The sequence below is a fragment of the Lagenorhynchus albirostris genome, chromosome 7 (assembly GCF_949774975.1).
Source record: "Lagenorhynchus albirostris chromosome 7, mLagAlb1.1, whole genome shotgun sequence".
In the NCBI taxonomy this organism is placed as follows: Eukaryota; Metazoa; Chordata; class Mammalia; order Artiodactyla; family Delphinidae; genus Lagenorhynchus; species Lagenorhynchus albirostris.
The window spans coordinates 15,351,340-15,373,198 of NC_083101.1; the positions used below are offsets into that span (position 1 = coordinate 15,351,340).

The following is a 21,859-nucleotide window of genomic DNA, read 5'->3' on the forward strand; positions in this document are numbered from 1 at the left end:
GCAGTAAATTCAAGGATTATCTTTATAAAGAGAATAAAGGAGGACATTTTTGATAAAAAAGGATTAGTTCTTTGGAGGGTTTCAATGAAGATTTTTTTGCATCTCAAAGTTTCTTAAACCAGATTATACCTGCATTTTACCTCATTCTTCAGTCTATTTTCTCTTCCTGAGCATCTTCCTTCTGAATAAAATGCAGACCTAGTCTTATATCAAGACTTTAAAAGGGATCTCTAGGGAAAAAGTGTGTGTGAAGGGGTGAGGGGTTGCCGGGGAGTGTTGGTGGAAGTCAGGCAGATGAGTCAGAAACTGACCAAGGGAAGAGAAAAAATGTGGGAGGGGAGAGACTTGCTGAGGAGGGAGGGAGGAAGGGGAGAAATAAATCAGATCAACAAAGAGCCAGTTTATCCGAGAAGAATCGCCTATATTGGGGGGATTATGGTGTTAGGGAACTCAGCACAGAGACATGGAGCTCGATGAAGCCATCGGAGTCTGAGTGAAGCAAAGGCCTGGTTTTCATTATCACCAAATGGTTCCCTCCCCGCGGGATGGGATGCGGAATTGAGATATTGAAGCTCTGTCAGAAGGTAATCCTCTTTTGTGCATCCCGGAAGTGCACTGTGCCTCCTTACGAGGAATTTCTTAGAGAAATTGCACACAGGCCACTCAAGGAGCCATTCTTGCAGTAGCACCATCCTCGACACTCAGTCTGGCACTTGGGTTTTTCTAGCCATTTCTTGACGCTACCTCAAGACCCAGCTGGCTAGAATTGGTCTCCCTGCCAGCTTTGTCCAAGATGAGCAGCTGACCCAGGTGGGGAGGTTTTGCCCGTGGTTTCTCTTCCCGAGCATCTTTAGCAAGATGGATTGGTAGTTTTGAATCTCATTGAACAGTAACGAGGTCATTATTCTGTACACAAAAAAAGAATAAATTATTTTTTAAAAGCAAAGCCTAATAACCTTCCATTTTTGTACTGTTTCCTAAGTGCTAGATACTTCAAAAATGTGGTCCCTTTACCGTTAGGGTGGGTAACAGTATTACTGACATTGTGTAGATGCAGAAATTGAGGCTTAGAAAGAGGAGTTAGTGATCCAAGGCTCTGCTGCTGGACGGGGCAGAGCTGGCATTGGGAGATCTGTGACTATATCCCAAGTCATCATTCCTGACAGCAGTCAGTGCTATGTCCTTACAGCTGGATGCAAACCTCAAAACAAGCCTACAAGTGATTGTGTTAAATAATGGAAAGTAAAGGCTAAAGACATGAAGAAACCACTTTACATACTAAACCATTCATATTTCAAGGTTATCTTTTAGAATAGCTGTTTCCCTCTTGTCCACCACCTCAATTATTCTAAGACAGTGTTTGAGAAACATACCACCAGGGGATTGGGGTGATCATTCTGCAGTGGAGCTGACTGTGCTGTTTGCTAATTTTTTTTTTTGAAAATGGGAATAATTTTATTGTTCTTGCCTAATGATAACGCATATGTACTCATCAATAATGCACGTTACAATTTATAGAGACTCTTGGTAATAAGATGTCAGTTACTGAACATATGCCATGTGTCAGGCACTCACACCCATCAGGTTTAGTCTCACCACCTTCCTGGAAGGATTTACTAGCTTCAGATTGCAGGAGCTTACAGAAGTGACTGCCTGAGGGCACACAGCAAATAAAGGGCGCAGCCAGGATCTAACACTGACTCTCCTAACTCCAAAGCCCATGCTTTTGAAATACACTATAGTGTTTCCACTTATTTTTAGTTCATATAATACTTGAAATGGCTTTGTGCAGTGAGAACCAAGGATAGAACGTGGGCGTCCTGGCTCCAGTCTGCTAGATTGCCCTGCTATCCCGTTGTCTGCTTGGCAACAGTCAGGCATGGTCCTTGACACCGGCAAGGGGCTCAAGAAGTGGCCGCTGGCTCAGGTCAGGCTTTCTCTGCTGCCTGAGCTCTGCTGGGGGCTGACTCTGCAGGATCTGTCCCAGACAAGGGCATCTGTCTCACATCTGTCGCCCTTGATGTCCACTCCAGGTCACAGAGACACGCACTGGGCCTCTGGGCTGTAACAGCTATGACAATCTGGACTCTGTGAGTTCCGTCCTTCTGCAAAGCACGGAGAGCAAACTGCACCTTCAAGGTAGGATGTCAGTGGAAATGATGGGAACAGAGAGGGGGAGGGGAGAGCAGCCTGGGGGAGGAGGGATGGGGGGTATCAGGAGGCATGATGTGGAGGGAGAATGAAAACTAAGATGAAAGGCAGAGAAACCAACAAAAAATTAAAATATGCAAATTAAGACCGTTGTGATATGATGTCTTTTTAAAAATTTTAACATATATGGGACATTAAATTCATGGTTATTAATTAGTTTTCAGATATAAAGTATGGAAATGTGAGCTTTATCTGATTATTTTGATGAAAATGTCTAAACAGTGTTATTTATAGATGTTCCAGATCTAATATATATTAAAGTTTCATATCATAGCCTCTGAATTTCCTACATTATTGTGTTTGATTCTCAATATATTTTGGCAGATATTATTTGAATTCCAAGAACTATAGGGCATTTTATAGAATTTTTGGTTCTATGTCAACTTCTTTCTCCTTATTTGTTAATCATTAGTGGTCTTCAGTATATTCATACACCCATACGTATTTGTGTATGTGTGTGTGTGCTTTTAGCAGAGTTTACAAATGAGAACATTCAGTGCTGGCTGGAATATAGAAAGACGGATCCTCTTAGGCATGGCTAGTAAAATTGCAACAATTCTAAGGATTAATTTGTTGAAATACATACATATTTGTATTTGTTTATTATCTATTATATGTCAGGTACATGTTATGTGCTCCATATATACTCAAGACCTTGAAGAAAATACACTCTTTAAAATAGTCATTTTATCCTGATTAATTCATCATAAAGAGGAGGGGAGATTGTAGGGGGAAAAATGATAAAACTTTAAGTATAGATAGTGCTGTTTTAAAAAGCATAATTTATAATAGCAAAGAAAAAAACAATGTAAAGATTTCAATTTTCCACATGAGGAGACTAAATGAATTGTGTAGCATCCATACAACATAATATTAGGCAGGTGCTGAAACGTTGTTTATAAAGAATTTTCAGGATACGTGAAAATGATTTACTGTAATGTTAATTAAAAAGTGGATGGTTTCTGACTGAATGTATGGCATGATCTTCATGTAAAAGGATAAGGAAAAATAACATTGCAAGGAATTATGCGAGATGTTAAAAGAGGTTACTTCTGGATGATTAGGTTAGAGATGATTTATTTTAGTCTTCCAACTCCTTTTCTAACTTTTCTACAATGATCGTGTATTAACTTTATAGTCATAAAAACTGTCATATGCTTTAACTTTGAGCGAACTAAGAATGTGACCTTTTAGAAAGGTATCTGATAAAGGTGATTCTGAATGTCAGTGGGAGGAAATTTGGGTTGAGATTGGCAGGTCGAGCTAAACAGAGCCTAATGTGACTTTTATATTCTGGTTCCTTGGCAACTCTTTGATTCATGCTCCTGTTATAGAAGATGGTTGGAAAGTGGTACAGAGCAAGCTTGGTAGTGTCACTTGGGAGCAATGAATGAAAATCCATCAGGAAAATTCAGGCCAAGAGAGTGGTCTAGCATTAAAACAAAAGCCAACAAAACAAAACGTCAAGTACATGAAGAATAATCCTGCACCCCTTTAGTAGACAAAAGAGTAGACAGATGAGTTTGGTAATGCCTGATAAGAAATGAATAAGGAAGACAGACCTACCTTGGGTGCACCAGGATTTTCAATATTAGCTCCTGTGATGCCTACAGTGAGCTTGTGGGATGAGAGCAGGGTTTGAATCCAGGAAGTACGGCTCCGGTCTGTGTCTGGTCACCCTGCTGTGCACGTAGGAGGTGAGTTATAATCAGAGTAAATTAGTTGGGATTAACAGGATCTCACTAGGAATTTATTAAGATCTTAGGGCCATTTAGAAGCTGATTTACAGTGAAGCTAAGGAAGCTTAAGATCCAGGGCTCCCTCACCTTCTAAGTCCCTAAATTTTCTTATTCTGCATATTCATGTTCACATGTAATTTTGAATTCCGTTTCTCAATAAGCACCTGTAGCCTAAGCCTCAGTCCTAAAACCCAGTCTGCCATTGGTTACATTATTAGCAGCATGTTATTCACACAAAAAAAGGAAATGACAGCTTTGTTCTGTTCTAGATTGGTCAGAGCACACCTGGTGGATTGGGTCCAAGTGTGGGCAGCACATTTCAAGAGGGACATCAAGAAACTGAAGGAGAGTGTCTTATAATACATAACTGATGAAGGTGGACTTAGAGCAGAAGGATGTGTCTGTGGATACCTAAAGGGCTGTCTTGCAGAAAAGTTAGTCAAATTCGATAATATGGATAAAATGGGGCAAACCTGATCTACATGTGGGAAACTACAAGGATCCCACGTTTAAACTAGATCTCAGTTTAAACTCAGTATAAAATAGATCTTCTAATGCACATTCATGTCCAAACCTGGAATGTCCTGCTGAAGCGTACAGTGACTCTCTTGTTATTAGGGTTATATGTTGGTGACGTTTGGTAGGGATGTTATAGAAACTATTTAATCATCATTCCACCGTGTTGGTGATTGAATCGATACTGATGCTTAGGAAGATGCTGAATCACAAACCTTTATCGAGACTGACTATGTGCCAAATTCAGTGCTAGATCCTGGGCCTGTGAGCACAAATCAGTTCAACTCAATTCAGCAAATATTTTTCAGGAACTCATGTTGTCATTGAGCTAGGCACAGAAAACAGTGGTGAACAAGACAGACATACTTTTTGCCCCAAGGAAATATACACTCTATCAAAAAACATGGGTTTAGACGAATAATAATGTGCAATGAGTTTGGATGGAAAAAAATCGTGACGGTTCTTTGATACCCAGTAGTATGGAGATTTCACCTACTAGAGAATCAGGGAAGTTTTCTTGATAAAAAGATGCACAGAATGAGACCTGAAGAGTGGAGAAGGGGGCAGGGACATAGCTATGGAGCAGAGTCCTCGTGAATGGCATTCAAGGAAATTGAAAAGATCTTAAGAGATTAAAGCAGAGATATCAGTGGTGAGAAAGGCAAAATAATATGTCATATTCTAGAAGGCCTCTGTAGCACATTAATGAGTTGAATATTAATTTGAGAGTAATGGGAACCATAAAAGGGTTTTAAAAAACAAAGTAGCAGGAAGAGATTATTAATGTTTTGGAAGATCAATCTGGCTACTGTGTGGTCAATTAATTAGAGAGGAGTAGTTTGGAGGTTGGTGACGGGTTAGTTAAGGGCTACTGCAGTATTGAAGATGAGATGTCACAGACTGAAACCATGGAAGCAACAGTTGGGATGGAGAGAAATAGACCAATTTTGGAGTTACTTAGGAGGTGTCACTACCAGGATTCAGTGAAAAGACCATGAAAGATTTAGGTATTTGAGTGAATGGAGAGTGGGAATAAGATAGAGCCGACAGACAGGAAAATACATATGATTCAAGGTAGTGTGTAATATAGTAGAGCTAGTAAAAGTAATGCGTACTATTACAGAGATGTGGAAAAGGAGGTAATCCATTCTGTCTGTCTAGGTAGAGGAATCATAGAAAGGAGGAAAAAATATTCTCCTGGTGGAAGGTAAAACAAAAAAACTTCTTAAATATAAGACAGAAGAATATCTCATGACTTTTGGGTAGGCTGATACTTATTCAGTAGCATCCATAAAGCACCAAGTAGAAGAAAAAGGTTGATAAATTGGACTACTTTAAAATTAAGAATTCCTGTTTATCAGAAGATGCTATTCATGGAATGAAAATGCAGGTTACAGAGTGGAAGGCAATATTGGTGATAAATGTATCTGACAAAGAACTCATGTGTAAAATATGTAAATAACCTCTAAAACCAATAAGAGAAAGGCAGGCAATCCGGAAAGACAAGAAAATGGGTAAAAGGCATGAACAGGCGCTTCGCAAACAAGAATATCAAAATGGCTAATAAATATTTGAAACGGTGATTAACTTTACTAGTCCTCAGAAGATGTAAATTAAAACAGTGTCATAACACACCGATCAGTCTGGCTCAACTGAAAAATCTGACAGTATCAAGGAGTGACAATGTTGAACACTGAGAACTTACATGCATTGCTCCTGGGAGAATAAATTAGTACAATCACTTTGGAAAACTCTTTTTGGCAGCTTCTACTGAAAACTCAGTATGTCCTCACCCTACGACCTAACAATTACAGCTCCTAGGAATATGCCCAACAGAAATGTGACCTTTGTTCACCAAAAACCATGAATATTCATAGGAGTTTTGTTCAAAATAGTCCCCCAAAGGGAAATAGCCCCAAATGCCCATCAACAAAAAAATGGGTAAATAACTTGTCATACATTCACATGATGGGCTACAATACAGAAATGAGAAAGAATCAACTACCCTTTCATGCAAAAATATAGAAGAATCTCACGAATGCAACATTAAGTAACAGAAGCCAGACACGAAAGAGGAAATGCTGTATGATTCCATTCTTACACAGCTCAGAAACAGTAAAACAAATACATTGCTTTAGAATTCCAAAGAGCATTAACCTTTGTGGAGGAGGAATGGGGAAGTGACTGAAGAGAGATGAGAGAGGTTTCTGGAAGTCTTAGTAATGTTCTTTTTGTGTGTGTGTGGTACGTGCGCCTCTCACTGTCGTGGCCTCTCCCGTTGCGGAGCACAGGCTCCGGACGCGCAGGCCCAGTGGCCATGGCTCACGGGCCCAACCGCTCCGCGGCATGTGGGATCCTCCTGGACCGGGGCACGAACCCGCGTCCCCTGCATCTTCAGGTGGACTCTCAACCACTGCGCCACCAGGGAAGCCCAATGTTCTGTTTCTTGATCACAGTAGCCACACATGGACGTGTTTACTTTGTGAAAATTCATGCAGCTGTACACACATGATTTATATGTGTACATTTCTGTGTATACAATATGCAGCTATTAAAAATTTATTTAATAATGTGCTCTATCTTGACATCCTCTGCAAAGAGAAGACCTGAATAAAGCACAGACAAATGATCAGGAGGTGATCCAGCCCAGCTAGAAGGGAAACTGCATGGACTAAGGGGTGGAGGAACCAGAAATAATAGATACTATTTATAGAACACTTCCTTGAGTGCCAGGGACTGTGTTAATTTATTTTTATTATATTTACATTTATGTATTTGTTTTTATTTTAACTCTTATTTATTTGTTTTGTATAACTGGATTTATTACATTTTTAATCTTCATAGCATTCCTATAAGGAAGGCATAAATAACATCCCCATTTTGTAGGTGAGAAAACTGAGGCCGAGAGAGGTTTCTTAATAAGTGATCAAGCCAGAATTTTAACCTGACCTGACTTCAGGGTTTCTCCTTCTCAAAACGGGTTGCTCTGTATTCCTCTATTCCCCTCCTGAAGCCTCTGAATGAGGCTGGCGTGAGATCCTGCAGAGGCTTATTTGGGTAGATTGAGGATGATATGAATGACAGCCTAATGACATTCACTTTGTGGTGTTTCATAAAAGGTTCACAAAACAGGGCAAAGATGGAGGGAAATAGGAAACAGAAAGAGGAGGATTGGAGAAGGAGACTCAAAATGAGGAAGAAAGGATCGTGGAAATGAGCAGAGGCTATTAGTAGTCAAAGCAGCAACCACCGAACTAAACTAGTTGTAATAATGCTCGTGGCATAATGATAACTTCTTATTTTTATCCTTCTTTCTCCAAGAAGCCCATTGAGTGTTCTACCCACATCGTCATGTAATTTAATCTAGTATCCATCTGGTGAGATGCATGTACAGAGAGCAGACCTCTGCCTTTGTAGCTCACTGAAGTGGAAACAGATGCAGGGAAAATCTTTTGCTGAAATCTAGGGATAATCCAGAAATGTATTCATTCACACATTCACTTATTCATTTAGCAATATTTATTGAACATCACCTATATGTCATACATTGTTTTAAGAGCGGGATGTAGAGACGTGAATAAGCTAAGTCTCAGTCATTTTGGAGTTTATATTTAGTGTGTGGGTGTTGGGGGAGCAGAAAGAAAGAAACAAGTAAAGAAAGAAATATATTTTCTTTACAATCAGAGAGATAGTGTGGGAATAGGTCATCTAGAAATTTGTAGACCATGGAACAGACTGCAGATTTTACTCTGAATGAAATGAGAAGCCACTGGAAATTCAGGCGGTGGAGTACCTGGAGCTGACTTACATTTTACGTGAATTACTATGACTGTTATGTAGAAAAGAACTGTAGAGGGCAAGACCACGTACACAGAAACCAGCTTGGAGGCTATAGTGTTTATCAAGGTGAGAGAAAATGGTGGCCTGGACCATGACAGTGGCAATGAGGGTTGTAAGAAGTGATTGGATTGTGGGTATATTTTTAAGTAGTGCTGACATTAGTTGGCAGTGGACTGAGAAAATGCTTGTGAGAAAAAGAGAGAAGCCGAGGATGTTCCCAAAGTTTTGCCTGAGTGACAGCAATGATGGCATTGCCTTACTGCTGTGGTGAATACTGTGGGAGGGATCCGTTCAGATGGGATATGAGGAATTGGGTTCGAACCTAATTGGGTTTGAACCTAGGTTTGAGAAGTCTCTTATATACACGGTTGTCAATGATGAGTGGACATTTGGAAAGTCAGGGGAGAGAACAGAGATATAAATTAGTATAGCGATGATATTTAATGATATGAGATTAGACAAGATTACCTTGGGAGAGAGTGTAGATAGAGAAAAGAAGGAATCCAGTTATTGAGCCATGGGGAATTTAATATCGAAGAGTTGGGGTAAAGGCATACTAATGAGGAACAAGGAAAGGAATCTAAGAAGTGGCCAGGGGTGCGGGTGGCAGTGTCGTGGGATGAGAGCCAAGAGAGTGTGGTATCCTGGAAACCAAGGGAAGAATGTTTTCCAAAGCAGAGGTCGTTGTCAACTGTGTCAAACGCCACTTATAGGATGAGTAAGATGAAGATGAGAACAGAGTAGTGGGCTTAGCATCATGGAGGTCATGGGTGACCCTAACAATGATGCTTCAATGGAATTATGGGAGTGGAAGCCTGAGTAGAGTGAGTTCAAGAGAAAATAAGAAGAGAGGAAGTGAAGGTAGGGGTTTAGCAAACTCTACAGAGGAATCTCGCAGTGAATGGCACAATAGCAGAAGGTGACGTGGAGCGCATGAGTTTTTCTTCTCTTTTAATATAGAAGCAACACAGAAGGTGACGTGGAGTGCGTGAATTTTTCTTCTCTTTTAATATAGAAGCAACAAAACTTCTATATGCTGATGGGAGTTATTCTTCAGAGAGGGAAACATTGATTCTATGAGTAAGAGGGATTATTTTAGGGTCATAGTTGAGCAGGGAAGAGTGAATAGTATCTTGTATATGACTGGAATTATTTGCCTTAGATAAGAGCTCCTGCAAGTTCATACAGAGTGAAGGGAAGGAGAACCTATGGACCCATAGGTGGGGTGGGTACAATTCACAGCTGTGGTAATGGGACCATTTTCTTAAACTTTACTTCTGATCACTTTTCATAGATGTGTTACAAGATTTTTCAGATTGTAGTATCTCTGAAATTAGAATGTTTCTTATAACTGATGGTATGTCATAGTTTAATTGGCAGGTTATTTATTTTCTTAGTGTATGCAAAAGAATGATACGTTTTACAAAAAATGGCATCTTAGATTCAATGACACGTAGTGTCTTCCTCAGTGAAAAAGGAGTGAAGTCACTAACCCACTCTCAGTTTCCAAAAGAGAAAATTGGACAAGAGTACAGTCAAGATCTTGAAAAGATGGGATGCTAGGCAGTGAGGGGATATGGGGTGCAAGACTCCAGGCATCATCTACACTCTGCACCTCCAGAGAGGCCACCCAAGACTCTGCTGTGTTTTGAGAGCCTCCTCCTAATATTCACGTTCAAATGGCCCATTTCACTCGTTGATCTTAAATTATTTCTCCTCCTCTTTCTCCTTCTTCTTTCATCCCTCCTTCTTCCTCCTCCTCCTTACCCCTTCTTTACTTTCCTTGTGTCTCTTCTTGAAACCTCAGCTTCTTCCAGACCAGTCTCTATCTCCTATCACTCATGAACTCAGAATCTTTTCACACCCTAAATGACTTCCCCTCTCTCTTTTATTGAGTTCAGTCCGTCTTTCCATACCCAGCACTAATATCCATCCCCTTATTAGAAGTCCTTCTTTCTTTACCCCTGTCATGGCTCACCTCCTCCCATCATCATTTCTCTCTTCCCTGGAGTGACTGTCAAACCAGCCTTCTTGATTCTGATCCCTTCTGCTGATCCATCCCCATCGAAGCAGCCAGTGTGCTCTTCTTAAAATCAAATCAAATACTGTCGCTTCCCTGCTTAAAACCCTTCACAGTCTCTGATATGGGTATAAGGAATAGACCTGGGCACCAGGCTATTCATAATCAAACTCTTGCCAATTTTCTTGGCTTTGTCGTATTCCGTCATCAATACGTACTATATCCTTACTCCAGGCCTGTGGAATTTCTTACATTTTACTACAGTCATCTTTTTTTGTTTTTTATTGCTTCAAACTTTTGTACATCATCTCTCTAGTTCCTGGACTTTCACCTCTCCCAGGAAAACTTCTGCTTAATGCTTCTGCCCTGGTTGTTAGACACCCTGCCCACCTTCTTCCCTAGGATTTGTCATGCAATAGTATAATCATCCTATTATTAATCTGACTCCCCAGTTGGAGTATAAATTCCTCACGGGTAAGAGCCGTCTCTATCTCTAGCATGATGTATAGAAGCTGGCGCATAAAGAATGATCAGAAGATATTTGTTAAATGAATTTATAAGTGAATGGATAAATAATTAAATGAATGAATCGCCCAGCCCATAGTGAGCTCCTTTCTCTGAACTCTTACGATTCTCATTCTCCAACATGCTGGATCCAGTTCAACCTAAGGACAGTGTCCTGAGGGCTTACTCTATAGCAGGAGCCTTCTTGCATGGATAGCATTCTTCAAAGTGCATGTGCCTTTTCTGTTGCGTTGGATGTGTCCATATTTCAGGCAAGAGTCATGCCCCTTTACTCCTGCAAGTGCCACCTCTTCTGAGAAGCCTCTTTAAGACCTCTTGTACAGCATTTTTTAAAACTTCATCTTGCAACAAGTTCTTTTGCATTTGGGTTTTACCTCTTCTATTAGATTTGATGATTGGCCTCGTTAAGGATGGGATTCTGCCAACTTTGTGTTTCATTGTATTCAACAGAATGCTGTGGACATTGGGACTCAGTATGTATTTGCTGAATTGAAATTTTGCATAGTATTGGCGTTACAGGGACAGGAGAAAGGGGAGAACTAGAAGGATGGGGGAAGGAGAGAAAGAGGAAGGGGAGAGGGAGAGGAAGGGAGGGAGGGGATAGAGGAGGAAATAGAGGAAAGGCAAAGGGAGGATGAGGAAGAGAAGTAGCATCAATAATCCCTTTCCTCCGTAGGCATTATAAATGGAGTGAAGATAGTGATTTTTTTTTTTTTTTTTTTTTTTTTTTTTTGCGGTAAGCGGGCCTGTCACTGCGGGGGCCTCTCCCGTTGCAGAGCACAGGCTTCGGACACGCAGGCTCAGCGGCCATGGCTCACGGGCCCAGCCGCTCCGTGGCATGTGGGATCTTCCCGGACCGGGGCACGAACCCGTGTCCCCTGCATCGGCAGGTGGACTCTCAACCACTGCGCCACCAGGGAAGCCCGAAGATAATGATTTTTAAAATCATCTTGCAACAAGTAATAGAGAAAGGGGAACAGAGTATTTGAACTGTTTAAAATGTACGTTATTTTGAGCTGTTACTCCTTTTTAGGCATATTGTGTTTATATCCATGAGCCAGTTTATCCCTCCCACCAACTAAGAGATAGGGATCATGCTCCCCATTACATAGATGAAGAAACTGAGGCCCCAAGGGGTGAAGTCACTTTCCCAAGATCCCCCGGGTTTTGGGTCCTAGCCGCCTGGGATCCATGATTACTTTTCTCAGGGAGCCTTGAGTCAGCACAACACATTCTAGATGTGGGTAGAATGGGAATAAATCCCTGCCCAACTGCAGTAGTCGAGGAAGAGGGGAAGGAACGTCATCAGGCCTTCTTTTCATGAAGCCCCGTCACCCAACGTGGCCTTGTGACCCCAGTGGAAGGCGGAGTGATTGTTGCCAGAGCCTGCTCTAGTCAGCAGCTTCGGGCTGAATCCTCATTAAGAATTAGCCCGGGGTCACCGGCAACGGCTTGCGACTAAAGGCCCTTCTTGCCGAATAGCCGGGGCCTAGGAGGCACTGATGGGAATCCGTGTTTCCGTCTTCCTGTGGCACTGTCTGTAAAGCCTGTTGAATAAAAGAGCAGCGCCTTCATGACAAATGGGATTGCTGACTTCCACCCAACTGCTTGACTCCAAGTATTGGTTTTACTTTATGAGCCAAGGGGCACCATGTTCTCTGCCTTGTGAGAAGTGAAGTTCCTCTTAAGAAGTGGATTGAAGATATCAATTAAAACTCAATCAGAGGGCTTCCCAGGTGGTGCAGTGGTTGAGAGTCCGCCTGCCGATGCAGGGGACACGGGTTGGTGCCCCGGTCCGGGAAGATCCCACATGCCGCGGAGCGGCTGGGCCTGTGAGCCATGGCTGCTGAGCCTGCGCGTCCGGAGCCTGTGCTCCGCAACGGGAGAGGCCACAACAGTGAGAGGCCCGCGTACCGCAAAAAAAAAAAAAAAAAAAAAAAAAAAAAAAAAGGCGGAAAAAAACTCAGAGGACAAATAGGGAGTGTACGAGAGCACATGTGATAGTGATAAGTCCTTGGACTAATTAATTAAGTTTCTGAGCTTCTCTAGGTTTTCTAATAAATGGGAATAAAAACACCACTGCCTCGGAGTCATGGTTCTGCATTTATTTGAAAAATGTGTTGAAAGCACCTGACCTAAAACCCAAGAGGGCGGATACAAAATCATAGCTGTGATTTCCTGGATAGTTCTCTCGTGCCAGGTATAGAGCTCATTCCTTTATATTCATCTCTCAGAAACCTCAACACAGACCCATTTTCCAGATTTGCAAATTGAGGCTCACAGAAGTTAGTAACGCTCTTGTAGCCAGCAGAGCAAGAATTTGAACACAGGTCCACTCAATGCCAGTGCTCTTAAAGTGTGTAGCATATTGTGTCTCAACCTGGAACATATAATCATGGTTTTTATTGGAGCAAGTAGTTGTATAGCGCTTTCTATGTGCTGATAGGTTCTGCTATTTACTTTAGAAAGTCTGCGATTTTCCTAAAATTACTTGCCAACTTGTGGATGTGCGTAGGTGTGCCATTTCCATAGCTATTCTCATACTCTCAAAAGAATCCAGAACCAGAAAAGATCAAATACCTTTATAACAGACGATTATGAAAGCCTCGCAACATTCCAGGTATAGATGACTATAAAAAGGGCTGCCTCTGACCGGGGGAAATCTGGAATAATTTGGTGACTCAAGACTCAGACTTGTACAGAAAGAGGTGGAAATGCTAATGGAGCATAAGCTGGTGTTGGGGGGGGAATATCAGAAGATTTATCATTTGGTATGTGGTCACGTGGGGCTATACCTTTCAATAAACTTGTGGCCGAGTGTGCAGCATGGAACTCCTGACTGATCAGTGATCAATGTGACAGTTTGACCTACTTTAACCACCACATCCCACTTGATTCCTTGTTGGTCTCTGATTGTACACAAATCAGGCGTCAGGATGGCCAAAACCTAAATAAATCACCCGTGGAAATTTTTATACATTGACTCTCTTCAAACACAGTACCTGTTTATTTTTTAAGATTATTAAGTCAATCTTTGTTTTTTTCCCTCACAATACATCTTAGGCACAATTAAGCTCTTCTTTGGCACTGCAAATATAGCACTTTCGATGCACTTCTACTGTGTTCTAGATACATTCTACCTTGTTTCATGTGCACAATTGTTCATATTTCTACTAAATTGCAATTAAATTCCCTGAAAATAGAATCATATCCTTTTTAACGTATTCATTATTCACTTCTTATTTCAGTGTTTAGTTTGTAGTATATGCTCAATAAATATTTACTGATTTAAATTTATTTGAACTGTCAAATCAGTTTGCTTTGAATCTTAATTTTTTACTGTGATAAAATATATATCATACAAAGTTTAATGTTTTAAACATTTTAAAATCCACAATTCAGGGGCATTGAGTATATTCACAGTGTTGTGCAACTGTCATCACTATCTAGTTCCAGAACTTTCTCACCATCCCAAATGGAAATTCCATATTCATTAAGCAGTAATTTCCCATTCCCCACTCCCTCCAGCCCCAGACAACTACTAATCTTCTTTCTGTCTCTATTGACTTGCCTATTCTGGACATTTCACATAATTGGAATCATACAATATGTTTTTTTGTGTGTGTTTCTGGCATCTTTGATGTAACAAAATGTTTTCAGGGTTCATCTGTGTTGTAGCACGTAACAGTACTTCATTCTTTTATGGCTGAGTTAAGATTCCATTGTGTGGATAGACCACATTTTGTTTATCCATTCATAAGTTGATGGACATTTAGTTTGTCTTCACCTTTTTGTTAATATTGCTTCTATGAACAGTGTGTTCAAGTTTTTATTTGAATACTTCTGGGCAATTCTTTTGAGTATATACCTTAAGAGTGGAGTTGCTGGATCATATGACAATTCAATTTTAAAAAATAAGCTTTGGTGGAAAAATAAGTTTATTTTGTGGTACATTGCATGATTGCATCTCTCTCTTCCCTGAGAGAATTATACATAACAGTGCATTGCGTGTGACAGGCAATGCTGTCCTGTGGGAGATGTATACACCCCACTTAGTTGACATTGCACTTGGACATATGATTTGCTTTGGCCAATGGAATGTAAGAGAATATAATGCATGCCTCATCTTAGAAGACACTTGAGGAGACATTGCCTGGCTTGGCTTTTGTTTCCCTCTGTTATGAGAATGGCATATACCAGAGAGATGCCACTCCTTCAGTATAGATCCGAAAGAAGAAGACATCTGATGCAGAGCCAAAGCCCAGCCAGCATGAAACATGAGCAAGAAATAAACCTTTGTGGTTGTAAACCACTGGGATTTGGAGGCTGTTTGTTAGGAAACAGAAATGTAGCAAAAGCCCAATAATACTGAAACACTGGATTAAATAACATAAACCACACTTATTTACTGCAGGACTTCTCAGTGCCTCACCTGGGCTAATGTGTATTAGGAGTCTCAAGAGCTGGATTAAATACACAGAGTTTCCTGAATGTATTTGATCTTGGTTACATCTGCAGATCTATGATTCTGTGTTATACAACTTGGCAAATACTGGACTGTAATTTCACTTGGGTTCAATCCTGTCCACAATAACTATTCCAAACTCCTCTACTCTTACAGAAGTAGAGGTCTTTTCTTTATTCCTTTTTGCTGAAATGTGTGTATATTTTATTTTAGTTGTACATTTATGAATTTTGTTCTCCTACCCAACTGGAGCCCCCTGAGGTCAGAAACCGTCTTATTCATTTCTGTATCTCTAACATCTAGTATGGTGCCTGCCTCAATAACATGGTGAGTGAAAGGACTTTCCTAAGAGTGACTGAATTGAACAGTTTTATTTTTACACACCTACTGTGACCTAGTATTGTGCTTGATAGCATGGAAAGAATGAAAAGGCAGTTATAGCTCTCAAGAATCATAATTTGTAGCAATGGATCACAAACAAAATATGTGCTGAAATGAGTGGTCAAGGCCTTTTAGCATCATTGTTCTCTTAGGATGTTTTTTCAATTTGTGCATTTTTTCACTCAGATGTTTCTGAGCACCTGTCCCCTTCACTACTGAGCTGAAGTTCAAGTAGCTTCAGGTTTCAAGCTATGACGTTGGGAAAGATGAAACAGGTCCTTCCTGCTCATGAGGAATGGCTCTAGGGAGGTAGGCTGTGCTACGCCCAGAACAGAGAAACACAGTCCTCTCTGAAGCACATCCTCTCTAAATTCACCTTCATTCAAACTCATTACTGGGTACACACTGCTGTGCTAGATAACAAGGAAGTGGGAGGTGAATGAGGTACTGCCTCTTGCATTCAAGGAGCTCACAGACCAGGAGGAACATGAATATAGACACACGTAGTATGATGCAATATGTGTTCTACTAGAATTTGAGTTATGTGCAAGGTGCTTTGGTTGCCCACAGAGAGAATGCCTCAGATTGTCAAAGGCTTCCAGAGAAAGCAATAAAAAACAGGGTGAGGACCGGAAATGACATTAGTTGGATAACTATCATGTACTAAGAGCTGCACATGGGTTACATAATTGATTTTGTTTTCCCATTCATGGAGATATAATTTACATCCAGAAAAATTCACCCTTTTGAGGTGAACAGTTCTATGAATATGACAGACATATCCAATCATGTAATCAAGATACCACCACAATCAAGATATAAAATTGTTCATTTAACTTTTACAAAAACCCTACACAGGAAGCTTTAATGAGGAAACTGAAAATCAGAGAAGTTAAGCCTCTTAGTTTTAACTTCCCAAGGTCATGCCGTTAATCAGAGCTGGAGCCAAAATTTGAACAAAGAGAATTTGGAGCACTTGGGGGACAGCGGTCGTAGTGGTACAGGATGTAGCAAAAAAGGGGAGTTAGGTGAGAAAAGAATCTGCAGACATCAGCTGACCTAGGGATCAGGTGACACAGAATCTTGAGGTGTCATTTGGTTTTTATCATGAATTCTATGAAGAAGCTTAGGTTTAAATTGACTCAACCTCTTCTTAAAGCTTCAAGGGCATCTTCATGTTGCAATTTTATGAAATTGAATTTTTAAATTATGTTGGAGAAAAAAAGTATTTTGGCCTCCTTATCGTTAGCGATTTCGTAGTTTAGACCATATTCTCTTTTTCAAAGTTAAAACTGTCATTTAGAAGTCTCCCTGCCCCCAATCCCTTTTGCCAGTTTAAATCCTCCTCTGATTGTCTGCCTCACTGAAAGTAAGTTCCATGAGAGCAAGGATTTTGTTTCTAGTTCCTTGCCTTTTCGCCAGTGCCTGAAAGAGTACCTGGCACCTAATAGATCCCTATTTGCTTAATAATTGAAATAAGACCAGCACAGAATAGACTCAGAAAATCAAGGTTGAAAGAATCTTCATGATCAACTAGTACACTGGCTGGCCAACTTTTTCTGTAAAGAGCCAGATGGTAAATATTTTAGGCTTTGTGGGTCACACACAGTCTCTGTTGCAACTGTCCATCTCTTCCATTGTAATGTGAAAGCAGCTGTAAACAATACTTCAATCTGTGTGGTTGCATTCCAATAGAATTAATTTGTGAAAATAGGCCCGCGGGCCCCAGTTTGCCACTTCCTGTATCCATCAGTACAGGCTAGGTTATGTTGTGCTAACAAGCAATCCCTGAATCTCAGTGGCTGGCAAATGTAAATACTCATTTCTTACTGATGCTGCATCATGGTCACAAGTCACTTGTGATTCTGCTTCACAGAATGAAGAAGGCATCTATCTGGAGAACAGCGGTGGCCTCTAGATGGAACATGGTTGTTCTTGTGGTGATGGGAAAAGAGAATCTGATGGATCCATATGTGGGTCCTCGTAGCTCCGTTTTGGAAGTTGCAAACATCACTTGCACATTTCATTAACCCAAACATGTCACGGGAACCTATCTGAGTTCAGGGGGTGGGAGTGTGTAATTTTTTCAAAGGCAGGACACTGCCGGGAGGGGCACTGAATACGCATTAATGGATGTTCTTTGGAGCATCCCTGCAGGGTCACCTTTCTATCCTGCCAGTCACCCCTCAAAACTTCTGCTGGTTTAAAAAGGTTTTCATTTTATTGTGCAGAATATCGTTTACCTGTACTTTTCCTCCAAGAGTTCCATGTCTACTCCTCAAGATCCCGCAGGGTTATTCTATCCAGAAGGGGGAGCCAGAACCCACCCACTTTTCCCCCCAGGTAGCTGCCCTTCTTCATTTCCTGGAGTGCAAATGACCCGTCATGGAGACAGGGCTGAGCTTCTGAGTGAGATCATAGCCTTTTTGCCCTTTCTGCACAGTTTCACCCTGTGAATTATCATCTTATTTCCATTCCACTCCAATGAGCTGTCAGCGATAGATACTGTAATTCACGGCAATAGAAACACAAACAGATGGGTAATTGACCTGCACGCCTTCATTACACTGAGGTTCAGAATGACTGCTGCAACCATGAAGTCCTTTATCTGCCAGTCTGAAATCCCTGGGCTTTCACAGGAAGGGGGTCAGGCTGACTTTTTGCAAAAGGTACAGTCCTTGCTGTCCTTCTCCTCGCCTCGTGCTTTTCAGAAATGGACAGAATTTGACAAGCAGAACTTAGCAGGTACAAGACAACAGGTGGGACTCCTATAGGGCTCTGAGAGATCTACAGGGGGCCACATTCTGATGCAAGAACAGGATAGAAAAATATTTATACTCAACCAAAACAGAACCTGTATTTTTCCCTCTTCCTCTTAGCACTGTAACAGATCGTACATTTAATGTTTAATGAAATAGGTCAGAAAAGAGCAAATCCATCAAAAATATTACTATATTAGGTAATTAGGATATAGAATAAAATAAAACAAAGCTGAGGGAAACCAAAGGAAGATGTAGAACTCTTGCCTTGAACAAGACTTAGATTGATACAAGGTATGCACACACTGACCCAACTTTGTGCAGCGTATGCCTTCTCCATGGAACGCTGGGGATGCCCTTCTTTATCTACTGAGACCAGGCTCGTGTCTCAAGACTCTACCCACATCCTACTCACATCACGAAGTCTTCCATAATTATCATGCCCAGGCTTATTTTCTTTCATCTTCATAATAGATCACTGGCTTATTCAATATTTGAAATATATTTATTGAACACCTACAATTTACCAGACATCATACAACTTTATGTTTTAATCATCAGTTAAGGCTTTTGTCTCTTGGATTCTGAACTTTAGTTTTGAATCTCCAGTAGCACTTCTGTGTCCTTAGAAGGTAGGAAACATCTAGTCCAGCAGTTCCTCAGGTACTGCTTGTTGGAGGAAGGAGAAAGTGGCTAAGAGGTCCTATCAGCAGAGGAGCAGGGTCAGGGTCAGGGATGAAGGTTGGATTGGCTTTTGTTGATAGTGTCCTCTTTTCCAAACATTAAGTGTTCCCTAGCTCACTGAGCACAGTCACCTGAACCAGGTGCCTGCTTTACACAGCAATATTGACAACAGCAATATTGACGATGTCCTCAAAGGTCTCCAGGGATCCAATGTAAGATTACCCTGAAAGTTCTGTTACTTTAGCGCCCCCCAGTGGTTGAAACTCAGAAGCACAGTGAGCCGCTTTCTTTTTCTGAATCTCAGGTTCACTCCCTGCCTGTAAGAGACCAGGATCCTTGACCTTTGTTGTTGTAAGAAGCACTGTTCCTCTAATGAGCTGACAGATCTCTGCTCTGTGTCATTCTTCCCTTCAGAGTTGTGATCTTCTCTGAGGTGCCGGAAGTTGTTCTTCTCTAGGGAACTTGGAAGTAAATGAACAAACAAAAAAAGATGAACCTTAATCAGAAAGAAAGGTGATGGCTAAGTTAGTTCTTAGTTGGAAAGAATAATATTTCCTGAGGCCTTTGCACATGCTGTTTCCACTTTCTAGAACACTCTTCCTGTGGATCTCCCATCCCCTAACTCCTGTTAATCCGTTGGGTCTCAGCCTAAATGCTGCTTCCTCTAGAAGAGAGTCTTTGACCACCCCTACTCCATGCTGGGCTGGGTATTCTTCCCGTGTGTTCCCCGAGCAATCTTGTGCTTCTGCTAAAGCACTGGTCTCACTGCATCCAAGCAGCTTGTTTACAGGTCTGTCTCCTTCCTTAACTGTGAGGTCAGCGAGGGCAGGGAGTTGCCTGCGTTATTCACCCTGGTATCTGTGGCACAGTGCCTGCCACCCAGTAGAGCTTAAGCAATATGTGTGGAAAGAAGGGAAGAGAGATGGAGAGAAGAAAAAGATAGATGGAAGAGAGAAGGGAAGGAAGGAAAGGAAGGAGGAGGGAGGGAAGGAAGGAAGGAAGGAAGGAAGGAAAATTCATTGAAGTACAAACAATGGAACAATAATAATGAGCACCTACAATAATTACTGTAATGCTATTAAGACAAATTGCACTCTTGGCATGTTTCCTACTAGCCCAAATGGGGCTACTCAAGAGGGATTTTTCCAAGAAGGGCTCAAGTTTGGTCCAGGTAATGGATTATGTTCTAATAGGGTGTAAATGGAGGAACCTAACATTTATTGAACACTTAATTATAACAAAATACCATAGATTGGCTGGTTTGAACAAGAGACATTATTTCTTACCATTCTGGAGGCTGGGAAGTCTAAGGTCAAGGTGCCGACAGATTCAGTGTCCGATTAAGGCACATTCCTGGCTTGTAGACAGCTGCTTTCTCACTGTGTGCTCACGTGGCCTTTTCTTAGTGTGTGCTCAGGGAGGCAAGGAGGGAAGGAGGGGGAGAGGGAGAGGGAGAGAGAGAGGGAGGAAGAGCGAGAGAGCGCAAGGGTGCATGCCTTCCTGTCTCTTCCTCTTACTATAAGGGCACTAATCCCATCGTGCAGACCCCACCTTCATGACCTCATCTAAACCTAATCATCTTCCAAAGGCCCCACCTCTTAATGCCATCACAAGGTGGGACAGGGTTAGGGTTTCAACATATGAAATTGGGGTGGGAGGGGCACAAACATTCAGCCCATAAGAGTCAGGTGTTTGCTAAAGTGCTGTTTATGCCTTTTCTCCCCTCATTTACCCTTTTCAACGGCCCTGGAAGGTGGTTATTGGAATTTTTAACTTCACAGGCAAGAAAACTGAGTTTCAGAGGGGCTAAGACATTCCCAGAGGCCACTCTGTGCCATAGGTACCACAGAGGCCCCAAGCCAGGCATTCGTCTCAGTTTCCACACTTACCCACTGGAGATGCGGAAGGACCTGCGAGTGTTTCAGAATCAGTCCGAATTCCGAGATTCAAGTCCTGAGTCTTTTACTATAGTTGTGGAGCTATGGACATGTCCTCAATTCTAATGGCCTCAAAGGTTTTAGGGACAACTTTCTCTTCAGTTGGGATGAGAAAGGGGATGCTTCTTTCATTCAACAAATGAGAGTCTGAAACCTCCACCGGGCTTGGTCTTAAGTTACACTCTGGGGGCTTGTCGTGGACAGATAAGCCTCTGTCCCCCTAAAGCCCATCTCCCCCATTAGACAGTGGGCTGTCCCCTTTAAGCCCACTGTCTAATGGGGGAGATGGAACAAAAATGAAGACAAATGAATAAGGTAATTTCATTCAGAAACTAATTCTGTGAAGCAAATAGAAGAGACATTTTAACTCGGGTGGTCTGGACAAGTCTGGATGGCAGGACAAGGGGGCCAGGCAGAGATCTGGAAAAGGAATATTCTAGGCACAGGGGAGGACAAGTGCAGAGACTGTAGAAGGAATAAGACTGGCACCAAAGAGGGACTGAAAAAGGGCAGGATGCCCGTGTGTCCTGGAAAAAAAGAAGAGGATAAGGAGAGAAGAGAAAGGACGCGGTCAGTGAAATAGAGATACCCTCTCGTGTGACAGCACAGAGACTGTATGTAAAATACAAAAGGTATTGTGCAACGTGCGTGTTGAAGTGAGGCAGGAGGGGGGACTGAGGAAGATGGGGCAGAAATCAGGAAAAGAGAAGGCAGATGACATGGGGGTTCCCACATCGACATCGTGCCCACTGTGGAACAGCAGAACATTCCATTTTAAAGTA

At 41.6% G+C, this 21,859-nt stretch overlaps 1 protein-coding gene across 1 annotated transcript in view; it reads left to right on the forward strand.

Annotated features, from left to right (window-relative positions):
• Nucleotides 1-21,859, forward strand: part of BRINP1 (BMP/retinoic acid inducible neural specific 1) — a 125,274-nt gene that overhangs the window by 70,715 nt on the left and 32,700 nt on the right. The window contains exon 4 of the mRNA XM_060153313.1: nt 2,034-2,139. Coding sequence (XP_060009296.1) covers nt 2,034-2,139 — 106 coding nt within the window. The remainder of the gene's footprint in view (nt 1-2,033; nt 2,140-21,859) is intronic.